The 18,673-nt window shown below is 38.4% G+C and overlaps 1 protein-coding gene across 1 annotated transcript in view; it reads right to left on the bottom strand.

The window, feature by feature from the left end:
* The window catches only part of LOC126100812 (uncharacterized), a 117,658-nt gene that overhangs the window by 31,930 nt on the left and 67,055 nt on the right, over positions 1-18,673 (bottom strand). The window contains exon 4 of the mRNA XM_049911444.1: positions 15,645-15,780. Within this exon, the coding sequence (XP_049767401.1) occupies positions 15,645-15,780 (136 nt within the window). The remainder of the gene's footprint in view (positions 1-15,644; positions 15,781-18,673) is intronic.

The raw sequence follows: 18,673 nt of genomic DNA, 5'->3' as shown, positions 1-18,673 counted from the left end.
GGTTGCAGTAGATACTGGGAGATGAAGAAGCTTGCACAGGATAGAGTAGCATGGAGAGCTGCATCAAACCAGTCTCAGGACTGAAGATCACAACAACAACATCCTGCAACGGCAACATCTTCACAATTTATTATGGTCAGTTATAGAGGCAGCATGGCTCAACGTTTCTGCAAGGGAGTTCCAAAGACTTCTTGAGTCCATGCAATGTCAAGTCGCTGCACTACGCCACGCAAAAGAAGGTCCGACACAATATTAGAAGGTAACCCATGATTTTTGTCACCTCAGTATTTAGAGAACTGATGTGTGGAGCACAGAAACATGTAACAGGAAACAGTATTCACAATGGCTTTTTCTAGTAAAAGTACACACATTCAAGCCCACAATCACAAACACCCACACACACACTCCCATGACTGTCAGTTATACTAATAATAATATGAGGGTACTGTCTAGAAATATAAAACAAGGATCGAGTGCTGGTAAATATTTTGGAGGTATTATCAGTTTCTATGAATAAGAAATATTATTGGAGACATAAGAAGAGTTGGTTAGCGAGTGAAAATACTTTGTTTCAGAGCATGAACAAGGACTCATCTCACTGGAAGTTACATATTCCCTGAATAGTGTCACAGGATGTGATTAGGTTTTTACATGAGGGATATTGATATTTCAATATACAAAAACATTAAATGTATGATAAAATTTTATAACTTTAAGAGTTTAAGTAGAGAAGTAAGAGAGTTTTAAGAATGTGTGAATTATGTTAGAAGGTTAAAGAAGATAATAGTCAAGAGAGTTCTCAAAGGTGTCCTGTAACACCAAAAGCTTTAAATGATTTAACAGAAATGGATGTATTCAGAGCTTTAGTGAGGGTAGAGGTGGAGTACCATGTATTTTTAGCAGTTGAATGTTGGTCAAAATATGTAAAACTATGTTCTTTAACAGTGGTAAACGCTGCTACTGTAACTGTGTAGGGATATTTTGTGGATGTAGGCATGTCAAACAGATAGCTGTCTGATAATGGAAAACAATGTCAGTAGTAGTTTTAAAGAGTTTATGGCATGGGAAAATGTTGGAGAACCTTTACTAAAATTAATAAACTGGCTTATAGCAGAATTAAGAGACAAAGACAATATGTCAGTATGTGTGTGTGTGTGTGTGTGTGTGTGTGTGTGTGTGTGTGTGTGTGTGTGGAATGAGTTGAAGGAACAAGCACAATTTAGGATGTAATGCTCCTGTGCCTATTTTCCGAGTGGATGATACAGTTTTCATCAAAGCTTACCATTCTAGTTCCAATATAATGAAAGAGATCAACAACTACTTTCACCAATATGGAAGTCTATAGTAGGTAACAGGTGTCCCGCATGCAAAAGCAGTGGTTCTTATAGACTCACGAAATGGTAAAGAAAAGGAGCTATATACCACGTGATAAAAAGGTATGTAACTTAACATCGAGACCTCAGCTGAGCTCAAAATAAATGTGATTTTTTTTTTTTTTTGTGTAGTAAGTATAAGGCCTTAAAGGTTCTTTACATTACTTCTTCCCCTGCTACTCTATCTTCTTTAAATTATACTTTCTTTCATTATCTTAACTAAAATGGTTAATTAAATGGACACTCGTTAACACCCCAGTATGCAAAGCTGTTTTGCCCTCTCTTGCAGATGTTTTTAACGTACTGCACATATCAATATACATATTAAATATCGACGACAATGTCACATTTTGTGTTGGACTAGTGATCATGAATCAAACAGTCTGTAATGATAACTGATGAAGTTATGAACAGAACTGTATTTCTTAAAATATATTAGCATTGTACATGATGGGAATAAATAGTTATAAATAACATTAACTGTTTGAGGTACTCGTATTATACAGGGTGATCAAACTTTCATGCACCCACCTTTCAGGGATATTTTGCCCCATTGGCAGCCAGCCAGCAGTGGCGCTGATGGGGAGTAAATTTCCCATTCACTGTGAGGCCTTTATGTAGAACTGTTTCGTAGGTACCATGTGTTTGTTAGGTGATGCGATGCAGTGCACTGAGTGAAAGTTTTTCAAGCGAATTACGAAATACACTTATTCTACTCACCAAAGACTGTTCATGTAGAATTCATACCCATGTACATACCTACATACAGAATCAGTATATGCAGTAAGGAGATTACTTCAAGAGCAATTTCCTGATGCTCAAGTTCCTGATCGTATGATTCATCCATTGATAAATAAATTTCATGAAATTGGAATTTTCTTGACAGGAAACACACAACCACATACAGTACTCACACAAGAAACTTGGGATAACATTGGGCATTTTCTGAAAGGCTTCCTAGAAAATCAGTTCGACATTTGTCACAAAATGGGAATTTCCAATGGCTAAGTTATAGTCCTATAAAATAACAGCAGTGCAAGAACATAAACTGGATGACCATGCGAAAAGGTTATGGAATGGTGAATGAATTTTGAATAGGGTTCATGACTGAGAAATTGACCCTCACCTAACTTTCTTTTCGGATAAATCATAGTTCTCTCCAAGTGGAAATGTTAATTCACAAAATAACCGTTACTGGAGTTCTGGAAAGCCTAACATAATACACGAGAAACCCTTGCACAGCCAAAATATGTACATGTGGTGCACTATTAGCGGTGAGAGAATAATAGTCCCCTTTTTTTCCAGGAAAATGAACCCTTTGTGGCCTTGGCTCTGAGCACTATGGGACTCAACTGCTGTGGTCATAAGTCCCCTAGAACTTAGAACTACTTAAACCTAACTAACCTAAGGACAGTACACAACACCCAGCCATCACGAGGCAGAGAAAATCCCTAACCCCGCCAGGAATCGAAACCGGGAACCCGGGCGTGGGAAGCGAGAACGCTACCGCACGACCACGAGATGCGGGCTTTGTGGCCTTATTTCGTCTAACAGAGGGAATGCACTTTCACTTTCATGATCTTTCAGAAGGATTCTGTGACAACAAATATAGCCAATGTCTCATTACAGGAAATTCATAGGATGTTTCACGGTAGAGTTATTACTAACAACTAGGCCTCTTCGTTGGCCCTGCGATTTTCATCTCTGGGGGAATTAAAAGAGGAAGTGCACAAATCAGATCCACACACTTAAGATAAATTTAAAACTAACATTTCTGAAGAAACTGCTGCTTTTCAGAGGCAACTACAGAGTGTAAAAAGTAATAACCTAAGCAGGTGACATATGCTGGAGGCAGTTCCAGCATCTCCTCGCTTAATATGCTTAAGTAATTTACCTTTCCTTTTTGTGTTTTTGTTACGTACATTAGAAGTAACTTATGCAACAGATCATAATATATTTACTGCGAAGCTCCAGTCACCCACACCACGGGCACAGCAGTTGGCCTCGCTAGTCAACTGCATGCCACGAAAGCAGTTGTATTAACGACTGATTACCCTGTACATACATGTATTACATTGGCAGTCAGCTGAATTGGAGCTTAAAATATACCAACAAATATTTATGTCAGGTGAAGAAATTATACATACTGATGCATGTGTAATAACACTTGCACAGTTTGCAATGCTGTTTGCAGTTCCCTTGCAACAATGGAAAATTTCAGAGTAAGCTCAACAACAAAATTATTTGGTTTCTGTTTTAAGGTAGTCATACCTATATGAAAGATATTTGCAAATACAGGATGTTAGCATACTTCTTACTAAGGACTTAACTGTGTAATACTTGCAGATAATAACTTTCTGAATAATACTTCACTGCATATACTTAAGTAGCAATATAATGAGGATATAAGATTCCACTTACACCTGAGAGACTGCGCTTTCCTCACAGACATTCTCATAATTATCAATTTTAGCATAAATAGTCTGCAGAATGTTAACATCTGCAATCAGTATTTGGACAAATGGGTTCTAAGATATGGGTGGTTAATGTGACTATGAAACCAGAGAAAGTGTACATTAGAAGTAATTTTTCCCCTGGTCCAAATCTAACTACATGGATGCTGCATGTTAGTGCTATCATGCTGAAGAGTGGCAGAGAGAGGATGGGTGAAAAGCATCAAATTTAAAGTGTTGAATGACCTGCTTACATCGAGGTGAGATCCACATAGTCATTAAGAACCACAGCAACACAATATGCTTGAAATTGGCAAAAATATGCTTTGCTAATGCTTGTGAAAAGAAGAGGAGCATGAAACACCGAATGTCACGAGGCCACAGCAGAGCCTCACATTTGACAGCAAAGCATCCATCAATGCTTATGTGGCATCTGATGTCTTAAGAGGGAGCATGTGAGGAATTTAATAATCAGGTATAGATCTTCAATAATGTAGGAGTAAATTAAGTCATAATATAGGAGGAAAGAGGGGGGATAACAGTGAGCAAGACGATGTACCCTTACACATATACTGTGTAACGCATAGGGTAGGTGCAGAAAGGAAGGAAGACCTACACTTAAATGCAAGTATATATACGGACACTCTTGCTGTGAAAAGTGGATAGCTGTTAGGAAGTAGCTTTGTGAGGAAGGAGGTGCAATTGATAGTTTCTACACAAGTAGAATACTGTTCATTTTCTGACTGACTCAAAGACGCAAAACATTTTGAACCTCTCTGATTTACTAGTGGTTCTGTTTATTTACTAGGTGGTTTGTTGTTGTTGTTGTGGTCTTCAGTCCTGAGACTGGTTTGATGCAGCTCTCCATGCTACTCTATCCTGTGCAACCTTCTTCATCTCCCAGTACCTACTGCAGCCTACATCCTTCTGAATCTGCTTAGTGTATTCATCTCTTGGTCTCCCTCTACGATATTTACCCTCCATGCTGCCCTCCAATACTAAATTGGTGATCCCTCGATGTTTCAGAACATGTCCTACCAACCAATCTCTTCTTCTAATCAAGTTGTGCCACAAGCTCCTCTTCTCCCCAATTCTATTCAATACCTCCTCATTAGTTATGTGATCTACCCATCTAATCTTCAGCATTCTTCTGTAGCACCACATTTCGAAAGCTTCTATTCTCTTCTTGTCTAAACCATTTATTGTCCATGTTTCACTTCCGTACATGGCCACACTCCATACAAATACTTTCAGAAACGACTTCCTGACATTTAAATCTATACTCTATGTTAACAAATTTTTCTTCTTCAGAAACGCTTTCCTTGCCATTGCCAGTGTACACTTTATATTCTCTCTACTTCGACCATCATCAGTTATTTTGCTCTCCAAATAGCAAAACTCCTTTACTACTTTAAGTGTCTCATTTCCTGATCTAATTCCCTCAGCAGCAACCGACTTAATCATGGTATGTGGTTTATTCATCTCATTACATACAATTTTCAAATCATTTGATTTGATGTTCAGGAGACATGTCAAGGTTTACAAAAGAAACTTTTTTCTCTTTTTTAAGAGAAATACAAAAGTTTACATTATATTTTACAGCTACACATGTACAAAAAATAATAAATGTAATACAATCCCTGTGTTCAGATTGTGAAGCTGTCCTCAATGAATTCATCGACAGAATAATAACACAATTCCACCAGGAGAGTGAAGAGCAATCTTTTCAGTGAACCAATCTCCATTTTAAATATATTACTGCCTTTTATTTTATTGAAAATTTTTAATCCTATATACTCTGGCGTTTGGGCATAAAGTTTTAAATGATGTGTTGGAAGTTTGAAGTTATCTCTGTGGCGAGTGCTGTAGTTGCGGTCAAAATGGAAAGTGTCTAGTGTACGTTGATTTCTATATAGGAACACCACCATCTCATATATGTAAAGTGAGGGGATAGATAGTACTTTTAAATTTTTTAACAGAGGTCGACAGGATTCCCGTTTTTTTGCAACACACGTTTCTATTTACTTTCTTCTGTAATACTAGGAGCCTAGTGACATTTGCTGAATTTTCCCAGAAGATTATGCCATAAGGAATAACTGACTCAAAGTAGCAGTGACAAACTATCTTTCTGGTATCCATGTTTGTGGCACCTGACAAAATACACATTGCAAATGCTAAGTTTAGTTTATTTGCTAAGTAATCTATGTGTACCTTCCAATTTAAATTTTTGTCTAGATTTAGGCCTAAGAACTTCACGTGGTTTGCTTCTGTGATATCCTGATCATTGCAAGTTATCTTTATTTCACTCCTTTCTACTGATTTAGCTTTAAATTGCATCATTTTGGTTTTAGTTACATTTAGTTTTAGTCCATTTTGATAGAACCAAGATTCAAGTTTTTCTAAAGTATTTTTGGCTTTTTCTGGAATATTTTCAGATGCCTCATTTTCAATTAGAACTGATGTATCATCAGCAAATAAGACTGAATGAACATCAATAGCAAGTGGTAGGTCATTTACGTAAAAAAGAAACAGATAGGGACCCAATATCGAACCTTGTGGGACTCCTTGGGGAACTGTTTTCCAGTCTGATGAATAATTGGTTCCATTTGAAGTTAAAATTACTCTTTGTTTCCTACCTGACAGGTAAGAGCTAAACCATTTTAAAGCAGTGTCTCTGATTCTATGCATCTGGAGGAGTAATGCATGGTTCACTGAATCAAAAGCTTTAGTCAGATCACAGAATATACCTGTGACCTTTCTCCCTTTATCTAACGTGGAGCATATTTTTTGGATAAACTCATTTATAGCCTTCACAGTGCATTTACCCTGTTGGAATCCAAACTGGTTTTTAAAAATTATATCATTTACAGTAAGAAAGTTATTAATTTGTTTTGCTGCAATCTTTTCGAACACTTTAGAGAAGACCGGCAAGGAGAGAGAGGGCAGTAATTCCCCATATCTTCTGTCGATCCTTTCTTGAATAGAGGTTTGATCTCATGATATTTCAATACCTCTGGAAAGCTTGATTTATAATAGTTGACAGTGGTTGGGAAATAATATCGTACACATACTTGATTACAGATGATGTTATTTCATCCCACCCATGTGAGGTTTTGTTTTTTAGAGACAATATTTCCTTTTCCACATCCCTTTGGGCTATTTTTTCAAATTGTTTAAAAAATGTGTTCTGGCTGTTTTCCAAATTTGTGATGCCCTGATAGAATGTCATATCCACATCCGATCTTACTACATTTAGGAAGAATTCATTGAAACAACTTGACATCTGAACAGGGTTTACTATAACTTCATTTTCATGTCTAATTTTCAAAATCTCATGAATTTTTACTTTGGCTCCTAGTTCAGAGTGAACAACTGACCACACTGCTTTTGTCTTATTTCTGTGTTCTTGTATGAATTTATTATTTGCCATTTTTTTAGCTGCCGCTACAACTTTCCTAAATACAGCTTTATACTGTTTGACATAACAAAATCTGGATTTCTGTTTGATTTTAACTCATTGTGGAGCTCTCTCTTTCTGGCACTAAAGATTTTTATTCCTGTTGTAATCCATTTGAGTTTACCATTAACTTTCTTTTGCTTATATCTACGAGGAAATGATTCATTAAAAACCTCTAAGAAACAATTTAAGAATTTGTCATAGTTTATCGAGCTTTAACTATTGTAGTCTACAGGCCAGCTTATTATACTTAATTTCCTGCGGAATAAATCCATTTTACTTTTACTGAGATCCCTTTTTATACACACTTCTGGAGGCTTTAGGTTATTTGCTTTTGGGAGCTCAATAAACAGAGCTGAGTAATCTGAAATACCCAAGTTTAAGCAGTATTTGTGCTGATTTCCACTGTCAAACTTGTAGTTAGTAATAATATTATCAATGCAGGTTACTGATCTGCTGTTTTCCCTAGCGCCTTCAGAAAAATTTAGCTTGAAACCAGATTTCTGGATTAAGTCATGAAATTTTGTGGAATCATTGCTTTCAACTAAGACATTTAAGTTGAAGTCTGCTGCTATAACAACTTTTTTCTTACTTTCTTTCTGGAGTTTTTTCAGGAGGCATTCGAATTTGGTTAAAAACACTTTTGTTACCGCACATCCAGGAATTCTGTAGATTGCTATAACCAGTGTATTCACATCACATAGTTCTACAGAGCAACTTTCAAACACGCTCTCTTAAATTAAATAATTAAAACTCTCTCTTACTGTATAACTTATGGAAGAATTGACAAGAATGCAGGAGCCTCCATGAGATTTGCTTATTCTACAAAAGCTAGCAGCTACCTTAAAATAATTAATACTATTTAGTACTTTTATACTATCTACTGTTAACCAGTGTTCATTTAGGCAGATTATTTTAATATTTACGGATTCTGAAAGCATAATTTTTAGTTCATCGATTTTTGAGAATTTACGGTTTGGTAGTTCTGCCCCTCAGCCATTTATATTCCAGCGCATCAATAAATCATTTTTGCTTTTAGTTATTTCACATGCATCCTTTGTTTGGTCCCTAAACTTTTTATTTTCAGTTTGAATTTTTTCTTTGTCACCCCTATCACAATGAATTAGTTTCCCTTGCTTCTTAGGACTTTAAGGCCCGTCCACACGCAACGATCTGTCTGCGCAAATGTCTGCGCACATTACATCTGCACAAACAGATCATTGCGTGTGGACAGAAGATTTGCACCAACCTGAGGTGTGTGCAAACCTGGAAGTTGGAGTTGGAGGTTTGAGCGAAACCTCTCAAATCTGTGGGTTCAAACCACATCTGCGCAGACAAGTTGGAGCGCGTGGACAGGAGATCGCCGTAAATCTGGCGCGAAACAGCTGTTTGCTCAGTCTAGTGTTTGTATTTGTGCGCACAGGGCATTAACATGGCCGATACGCGTCAGTGTTCTAGAGAGTTTGTAAGTGAATTTATTGAAATATATAGAAACCACCCATGTTTGTGGAAGATTAAAGTAAAGAATATAGTGACCGAGACAAAAAGACAGCAGCATACAATGCTCTAATTGAAAAATTAGCAGTTATTATTTCACTCAACTCTTGTTTCGATATTGCAGTTGAAAATTCCAAATCGTTGTAGCTCCTTCCTGTTGCTAGGAATCTTAATGTTACCGCCAGCCGTTCATGAGGAGAAATTGCCCTTCTCTATACAAGTAGTTTTTCTCATAATATGAGGGGTTACAAGCTTTAAGAGATAATTATAAGTTTCGACATCCATCCGCAAATAATTTCGCCAGTCGTTAGGTTCGCCCTGCAACTCTCGCAGTAAATTTACGTGAGAAAACTGCTTTAGCTATAGCAGCCCGGTCTACACCATTTTGACCGCTTTCTCTGTTTCCTGCGGTTGGTCTGAATGTTTTTTGCAACACAAGTTGCGAACACAGACCACAACAGAACTTCCTCCATTTCTATATTTCAAAATAACTGAATTACATTTTTGAAGTTTACGGGGAGTGTAGTCGCTTGCCACTGATATTTCTTTTCTACACCGACAGATGGCGGGCGAGTAGTAGATTGGGGTTTGTGTCGTGTGAACACACCACATTTGCAGCGATCTTTTGCATGTACAGACATCTGCGCCGATGTCTGTGCAGACAGATCGTTGCGTGTGGACCGGCTTTACACACGTCTATGAATATTTTACTAAGGTTCACAGAGCCTAATCTATTCAAGTGCAGGCCGTCTTTTCTCAGACACTTGCAGTTTAAGAATTTGTTTGGGTCAATGAATAGTGCACCGAGTCTGTTCAAATGGCTCTGAGCACTATGGGACTCAACTGCTGTAGTCATCAGTCCCCTAGAACTTAGAACTACTTAAACCTAACTAACCTAAGGACATCACACACACCCATGCCTGAGGCAGGATTCGAACCTGCGACCGTAGCAGCAGCACGGCTCCGGACTGGAGCGCCTAGAACCGCACGCCCACCACGGGCGGCCCGAGTCTGTTGCACTGTTCGCTAATGCCAGTATTTATCCTGTTGATGTAAGTATCACTTACCGATCTTCAATGAATAATTCCACTAATTACCAGCCTGTATGTTGGGTATACAGTTTTCGCCGATCTAATCAGATTCCGTGTTTCATTCACGATTTCTTCCTCACTGTTACTGCGGATGGAGTTTGTGCCCACGTGGATTAAGACACCTCTGTAATCGTCGGTACTTAAAGTTTTGTTACCAGTTTCGCCCATGTTTCTTTTCGTGGACAATACATTCTTAAAATGTTTGTTGAGTTGATGCGATCGGATTCCAGGTCGAACATCGACCTTGCAGTCCGGCACAACAACATTTTTTAATATAGAATCACTTATTAACAGAAAATCTGTTTTTGTCATCATCTTTGTTTGTTGCACTTTTACGTTTGTCCTTATTATAGGAAACTGTTTTCCATTTATACTTACCACTTGTTTCACTGACAGAGTTCTCTGTGGTATTATTCGCCGTATTACACAAATGCAGATGTTTGCCACTTCGTTCAGTAATGGGTTGATTTCTACACACGCAGGATTTTCTTTCAATAACCAGTTCAGAATTTTCTTGTTTCAATGCTAAAATTTCTGCCTTCAGCGCTTCAATGTCACTTTGAAGCAATTTAATAATTTCTTCTTTTGAGTTCACGGTGCTTACGAGTTCAGCCGTCTCAATACGCAAACAATGTGGACACGACCATGAAAACTCGTCTTTTATGAGTTTTAAATTCACTTTCGCACATTTTTCATGAAACCAGTAGTTACACTTCACACAAAAGATGCCTTTCATGACGCGCTTCGAACATTCCCTACATGATTTCTTTTAACAATTTAATTTAACCTTTTTTGAGGACTGAGATGTGTCGCAACACTCTTCTATCGGCGCCATCTTGAGTGACTACATTCCATTATCCTCATTTTGCTTTTGTTGATGTTCATCTTATACCCTCCTTTCAAGACACTGTCCATTCCATTCAACTGCTCTTCCAAGTCCTTTGCTGTCTCTGACAGAATTACAATGTCATCGGCGAACCTCAAAGTTTTTATTTCTTCTCCGTGGATTTTAATACCTACTCTGAACTTTTCTTTTGTTTCCTTTATTGCTTGCTCAATATACAGATTGAACCACTGCTTCCATTTCATACCCCTCAATTCTTGTAACTGCCATCTGGTTTCTGTACAAATTGTAAATAGCCTTTCGCTCCCTGTATTTTACCCCTACCACCTTTAGAATTTGAAAGAGAGTATTCCAATCAACATTGTCAAAAGCTTTCTCTAAGTCTACAAATGCTAGAAACATAGGTTTACCTTTCCTTAATCTAGCTTCTAAGGTAAGTCGTAGGGTCCGTATTGCCTCACGTGTTCCAACATTTCTACGGAATCCAAAGTGATCTTCCCCGAGGTCGGCTTCTACCAGTTTTTCCATTCATCTGTAAAGAATTCGCGTTAGTATTTTGCAGCTGTGACTTATTAAACTGATAGCTCGGAAATTTTCACATCTGTCAACACCTGCTTTCTTTGGGATTGGAATTATTATATTCTTCTTGAAGTCTGAGGGTATTTCGCCTGTCTCATACATCTTGCTCACCAGGTGGTACAGTTTTGTCAGTGCTGGCCCTCCCAATGCTGCCAGTAGTTCTAATGGAATGTTGTCTACTCCCGGGGCCTTGTTTCGACTCATATCTTTCAGTGCTCTGTCAAACTCTTCAAGCAGTATCATACCTCCCATTTCATTTTCATCTACATCCTCCACCATTTTCATAGTACTGTCCTCAAGTACATCGCCCTTGTATAGAGCCTCTATACAGGGTGTTACAAAAAGGTACGGCCAAACTTTCAGGAAACATTCCTCACACACAAAGAAAGAAAATACGTTATGTGGACATGTGTCTGGAAACGCTTACTTTCCATGTTAAGAACTCATTTCATTACTTCTCTTCAAATCACATTAATCATGGAATGGAAACACACAGCAACAGAATGTACCAGCATGACTTCAAACACTTTGTTACAAGAAATGTTCAAAATGTCCTTCGTTAGCAAGGATACATGCATCCACCCTCCGTCGCATGGAATCGCTCATGCGCTGATGCAGCCCTGGAGAATGGCGTATTGTATCATAGCCGTCCACAATACGAGCATGAAGAGTCTCTAAATTTGTTACCGGGGTTGCGTAGACAAGAGCTTTCAAATGCCCCCATAAATGAAAGTCAAGAGGGTTGAGGTCAGGAGAGCATGGAGGCCATGAAATTGGCCCGTCTCTACCAATCCATCGGTCACGGAATCTCTTGTTGAGAAGCGTACGAACACTTTGACTGAAATGTGCAGGAGCTCCATCATGCATGAATCGCATGTTGTGTCGTACTTGTAAAGGCACATGTTCTAGCAGCACAGGTAGAGTATCCCGTATGAAATCATGATAACGTGCTCCATTGAGCGTAGGTGGAAGAACATGGGGCCCAATCAACACATCACCAACAATGCTTGCCCAAACATTCACAGAAAATCTGTGTTGATGATGTGTTTGCACAATTGCATGCCGATTCTCGTCAGCCCACAGATGTTCACTGTGAAAATTTACAATTTGATCATGTTGGAATGAGGTCTCATCCATAAAGAGAACATTTGCACTGAAATGAGGATTGACACATTGTTGGATGAACCATTCGCAGAAGTGTACCCGTGGAGGCCAATCAGCTGCTGATAGTGCCTGCACACACTGTACATGGTACGGAAACAACTGGTTCTCCCGTAGCACTCTCCATACAGTGACGTGGTCAACGTTACCTAGTACAGCAGCAACTTCTCTGACGCTGACATTAGGGTTATCGTCAACTGCACGAAGAATTGCCTCGTCCATTGTAGGTGTCCTCGTCGTTATAGGTCTTCCCCAGTCGCGAGTCATAGGCTGGAATGTTCCATGCTCCCTAAGACGCCGATCAATTGCTTCGAACGTCTTCCTGTCAGGACACCTTCGTTCAGGAAATCTGTCTCGATACAAACATACCGCGCCAGGGCTATTGCCCCATGCTAATCCGTACGTCAAATGGGCATCTGCCAACTCCGCATTTGTAAACACTGCACTGACTGCAAAACCACGTTCGTGATGAACACTAACCTGTTGATGCTACGTACTGATGTGCTTGATGCTAGTACTGTAGAGCAATGAGTCACATGTCAACACAAGCACCGTAGTCAACATTACCTCCCTTCAATTGGGCCAACTGGCGGTGAACCGAGGAAGTACAGTACATACTGACAAAACTAAAATGAGCTCTAATACGGAAATTAAGCGTTTCCGGACACGTGTCCACATAACATCTCTTCTTTATTGTGTGTGAGGAATGTTTCCTGAAAGTTTGGCCGTACCTTTTTGTAACACCCTGTATACTCCTTCCACCTTTCTGCTTTCCCTTCTTTGCTTAGAACTGGGTTTCCATCTGAGCTCTTGATATTCATACAAGTGGTTCTCTTTTCTCCAAAGGTCTCTAATTTTCCTGTAGGCAGTATCTATCTTACCCCAATGCGAGATAAGCCTCTACATCCTTACATTTGTCCTCTAGCCATCCCTGCTTAGCCATTTTGCACTTTCTGTCGATATCAGTTTTGAGACGTTTGTATTCCTTTTTGCCTGCTTCATGTACTGCATTTTTATAAAAATGGCTCTGAGCACTATGGGACTCAACTGCTGAGGTCATTAGTCCCCTAGAACTTAGAACTAGTTAAACCTAACTAACCTAAGGACATCACAAACATCCATGCCCGAGGCAGGATTCGAACCTGCATTTTTATATTTTCTCCTTTCATCAATTAAATTCAATATTTCTTCTGTTACCGAAGGGTTTCTACTAGCCCTCATCTTTTTACCTATTCGATCCTCTGCTGCCTTCACTATTTCATCCCTCAAAGCTACCCATTCTTCTTCTACTGTATTTCTTTCCCCCATTCCTGTCAATTGTTCCCTTATGCTATCCCTGAAGCTCTGTACAACCTCTGGTTCTTTCAGTTTATCTAAGTCCCCTCTCCTTAAATTCCCACCTTTTTGCAGTTTCTTCAGTTTTAATCTACAGTTCATAACCAATAGATTGTGGTCAGAGTCCACATCTGCCCCTGGAAATGTCTTAGAATTTAAAACCTGGTTCCTAAATCTCTGTCTTACCATTATATAATCTATCTGATACCTTTTAGTATCTCCAGGGTTCTTCATTGCATATAACCTTCTTTCATGATTCTTAAACCAAGTGTTAGCTATGATTAAGTTATGCTCTGCACAAAATTCTACCAGGGGGCTTCCTCTTTCATTTCTTAGCCCCAATCCATATTCACCTACTATGTTTCCTTCTCTCCCTTTTCCTACTCTTGAATTCCAGTCACCCATGACTATTAAATTTTCATCTCCCTTCACTACCTGAATAATTTCTTTTATCTCATCATACATTTCATCAATTTCTTCGTCATCTGCAGAGCTAGTTGGCATATAAACTTGTACTACTGTAGTAGGCGTGTGCTTCGTGTCTATCTTGGCCACATTAATGTGTTCACTATGCTGTTTGTAGTAGCTTACCCTTACTCCTATTTTTTTATTCATTATTAAATCTACTCCTGCATTATCCCTATTTGATTTTGTATTTATAACCCTGTATTCATCTGACCAAAATCTTGTTCCTCCTGCCACCGAACTTCACTAATTCCCACTATATCTAACTTTAACCTATCCATTTCTCTTTTTAAATTTTCTAACCTACCTGCCCGATTAAGGGATCTGACATTCCACACTCCGATCCGTAGAACGCCAGTTTTCTTTCTCCTGATAACGACGTCCTCTTGAGTAGTCCCCAGCCGGAGATCCGAATGGGGGACTATTTACCTCCGTAATATTTTACCCAAAAGGACGCCATCATCATTTAATCATACAGTAAAGTTGCATGCCCTCAGGAAAAATTACGGTTGTAGCTTCCCCCTTGCTTTCAGCTTGCTTACTAGGTTAATAAATGAATAATAAGGATAGGAGTATCCAAATCGAGTGCTGTTCCTAATGTAGATAACAACAAGTAAAGGAGAATGGCAGACAGTGCTGCAAAACGTTACTATTTGGACTACTATTGTAACTCCTCTCGCTTCAAAGCAGTTACACAATAAATATGTGCTTTGGTCAAGGAATAAAAAAGTCTGTTGAGCAATATGATAAGATATAACAACAATTGGACACATCTAAAGAATCATTATGGGTGAAATCAAACAATGGGAAATTCAGGATGGAAATTAACATTGTAATGAAATGGATAATTGCTATTCACCATCCCATAGTGAAGATGCTGAGTCGCAGAAAGCCACAAGACAAAACACGCGTGCGAGTTGTGTGTGTGTGTGTGTGTGTGTGTGTGTGTGTGTGTGTGTGTGTGTGTGTGTGTGTGACAAAGGTGGTGTTGACCGAAAGCTAATGTTCCAACAGTCTTTTTGTATTGTGCGTATTTTGCAAATTTTCACCCCACATTTCTAGCTCAAATATGAACTGAGCACCAAGATACCCCCAAATCGTTAATCTGTGCGTGGCCCTCTCAAATACTTTAGCACTTCTGTACAGCAGTGGTGGTGGTTGTGGTGATATTGATGATGATCATTTAAAGAGAAAATAGGTATGATACAAAACTGATCATTGTTAGTGACTTATAAGTACTGGACAGAATTGAAATCCTCTTTGTCAAGTGACTGCTTAATGAAATTGCTTCTACTCTACTTTTACTCTGCATTCTACACCATATTATCCTTATCTGTAAATAGCTCAGTGCAGATTCAAATAACTAGTGAAGTATTTTCAGAATATTACCAGTGCCTTCTTGTGTTTCTGTAACTCCGAGTTCAGATGTTCTTCAATTTTATCAAGATTCTCTGCCTGTCTCATTTCACCTGATTCAAGCCTTGTAGTCGTGATGGTGTCGAATGATTCAGATTGTGCCTGCAAACTAGAGATAATTTAGCTGGCATTATTTTAGTGATGTTAAATTTTAACACTAAAAATAAAATGGCAACTATAATTATTCACATAGTGTCCACAGAGCCAAATTTTATTATAGCCAAAATTCATTTGTGAATAAAAAATTCTTCTCATTGTTTTAGATAGTTAAAAGCTTGCCAACATAGCCAAAGTCTCACTCTGGCAGGGGAGAGAGAAATAAATAAATAAATAAATTTTATTATATACAGGATGATTATAATTTACGATCTAGTTTTGAAACACTGCAAAATAAAGAAGCTCTGCTCAGAATGATGTCAAAAGTGAACGGAATTTCACACTGAGGCCACTGTTAGTGTCATATTGTAAATGGGTTAGGCAACAAATGACAGATGAATTGCAATACAATGGCTATGGTGTGAATTGCTCATTAAACCAACTGTAGTGCGTAATGTGCATAGCAATGATGGCCAGGCAAATGCCCAGTGGAATGGATATTTATAAATGGACATTTCCACAGTAATTTGCCCAAAGCAGTTTTATATGACCAAAATCTGGTAATTTATGACAATAGTACTTTTTAAAGTTTTTACTGCTAGAATGTGCAATTTACCAATTAAAGTAAGGAATGGGATGATAATCCTGTTATTAAAAATTAGGAAATGCTCACACTTAAACCTAGACGTATCATTCATTGCCATTAATACTAAGAAATTACTTAAGAACAGATAGAGAGAAGAGAGCAGCAGCAAAATTTTTTTTTAACTACAGTTCCAACTTGCTGCTCCAACGAACGACACATGTTGGTGACATGCAGCCCCCCCCCCCTCCCCCTCTCTCTCTCTCTCTCTCTCTCTCTCTCTCTCTCTCTCTCTCTCTCTCTCTCTCTCACACACACACACACACACTCTCACACACACACACACACACACACACACACACACACACACACACACACACACACACACGTGCACACACACACGTGCACACGCACACCATTTAACACCACTGTTATTGATAATCCGGTATAAAAACACTGTCCTTATGTCATCACTCTGTAACGTAACACTTTATGGTCCTTGTCAAGTCTCTAAATATTATTGAAGAATCAGTATTGATAAAATTATTACTGAATGTAGGACTATCAAACACCTGGCATGTGTTTCTTGATGATTAACATATTTTTAAATGTTAAACTGTTTTCACAAGGAGATGGTTTTATCATCAGCTGAAGCGACATATGAGACAGACTGTAGTTTTCTATTTTGCCCCTTTCTTTACATACTTCTGCATGACTGCTTTGCTGTGAAGATAAATGAGAACAAAAAAAAAAAAAAAAAAACAAAAAAAAACAAAAAAAAAAAAAGATTTAACAACAAAGAATCGATGCCCAAGATGCTGGAATTGTTCAATTCCAATACTAGTCGATTCCCAGAGAATCTGTGATTCTTGGAATCATGGAATGTGAATCAGCACACGAAACATCCCCAATTAAAATCATCATGGATAAAATTTTTTTATCTGTAATACCAATTACTACAAATAAACAGTGCTATTGCTGTAACTGCAAATAATAGATGGAATTTTGAGTAAGTGGCTGGTAATTACACGTAATTCATGCAATTCTGTGTGTTAATTAGTTAACTGGAATTTGCAACACTGGTTGGTTGGTTGAGTCAGGGGAGGGGAACAAACAGTTAGGTCATCAGTCCCATTGGATTAGAAAAACCTGGGGAAGGAAGTTGATCATGCCCTTTCAAAGGAACCATCCTTGCTTTTGCCTGGCGTTATTTAGAGAAATTACAGGAAACTTAACTCAGGATGACCAGACATGGGTTGGCAACACTGGTCTGACTGTCCAATAGCCGTTCAAGTCTGTGATTGAGCGAGGAGCAACGTAACCTTGTCTTTGAGTTATTTAAAGTGTTGTAGACAATAGGCTATTGACCAATTGCAAGATAGTTAAGAAACAAAGGACCTGTTTGGAATTTTTCAGTTTAAAAGGGAAAGGAGTGTCCTGAAAATACTGCTTTAAGGAATGCAAACTTTCACATTCCAACAGAATGGGAAAGCATATGAAAAAGTGTTTCGAGAGCCCTCTGTATTTGAAAAAGTGGGTAAGTTAGGTACAGGGGCTGAAAAACCTATTCAGAGAAACAGCACTTACAAACTCTTGTTGGCTGAAATGGAAGATTTTAACATGTCAGGGCCAAGCTCAGTAGGATCATTTAAATCAAGCTCATCTGGTGAGCTCGTCCCTAACCTGCTTCACCCTCAACTCCAAAGGGAATCTCATCCTATATTCACTGCACTAGAAGCAATGTAAGTACAAATATTTAAAACACACTAATATTAGTAGGCTAGGGTGGAGTTTTAAAAAATGAGGCTGCTTTAGCCTCATTAGGCCTACTACTATCCATCCAAATGCTTTTCGGAGTTTAAAAAAACAAAATATGAGGTTTACTTTAAACAGATAACAATTTTTAATTAATACTGCAGATTAAACATTATATTTTTTTATCTGGTATTCTCGAAAATAATGTTGACCTTGCGATACTTTTATTTTCTTTTCCAGACAGCTGTAATTTTTTTAATATTAGTTTTTTGGGGTGGCAAGATTTTTAGCAAATTGTTTGATTTTTCAGCTGTATGCTTTTTAGTTTTAGCTTGACAGTTTACTTTGTTATATGGCATTTTACATATTTTTTTCCAGGTTATAATGAGTCAAAGCCTCACCAAGGCCATACTTGTCATTGGATCTCTCTTATCTATGGTGGAACATCCACTTTGGGTAGATTTTTTCGAAAGAATCAGACCCTCCCAGCTACGTCCAAGATACTGGCTATTCTCTACTTACTCAGAGGCGCAGAAATGCACTGTCATATAAATAAGCAACTAGAGGA

Source organism: Schistocerca cancellata, chromosome 9 (assembly GCF_023864275.1).
Source record: "Schistocerca cancellata isolate TAMUIC-IGC-003103 chromosome 9, iqSchCanc2.1, whole genome shotgun sequence".
Classification (NCBI taxonomy): domain Eukaryota; kingdom Metazoa; phylum Arthropoda; class Insecta; order Orthoptera; family Acrididae; genus Schistocerca; species Schistocerca cancellata.
The sequence above is the reverse complement of the archived record's forward strand: the minus strand, read 5'-3'. Positions and strand labels throughout refer to the sequence as shown.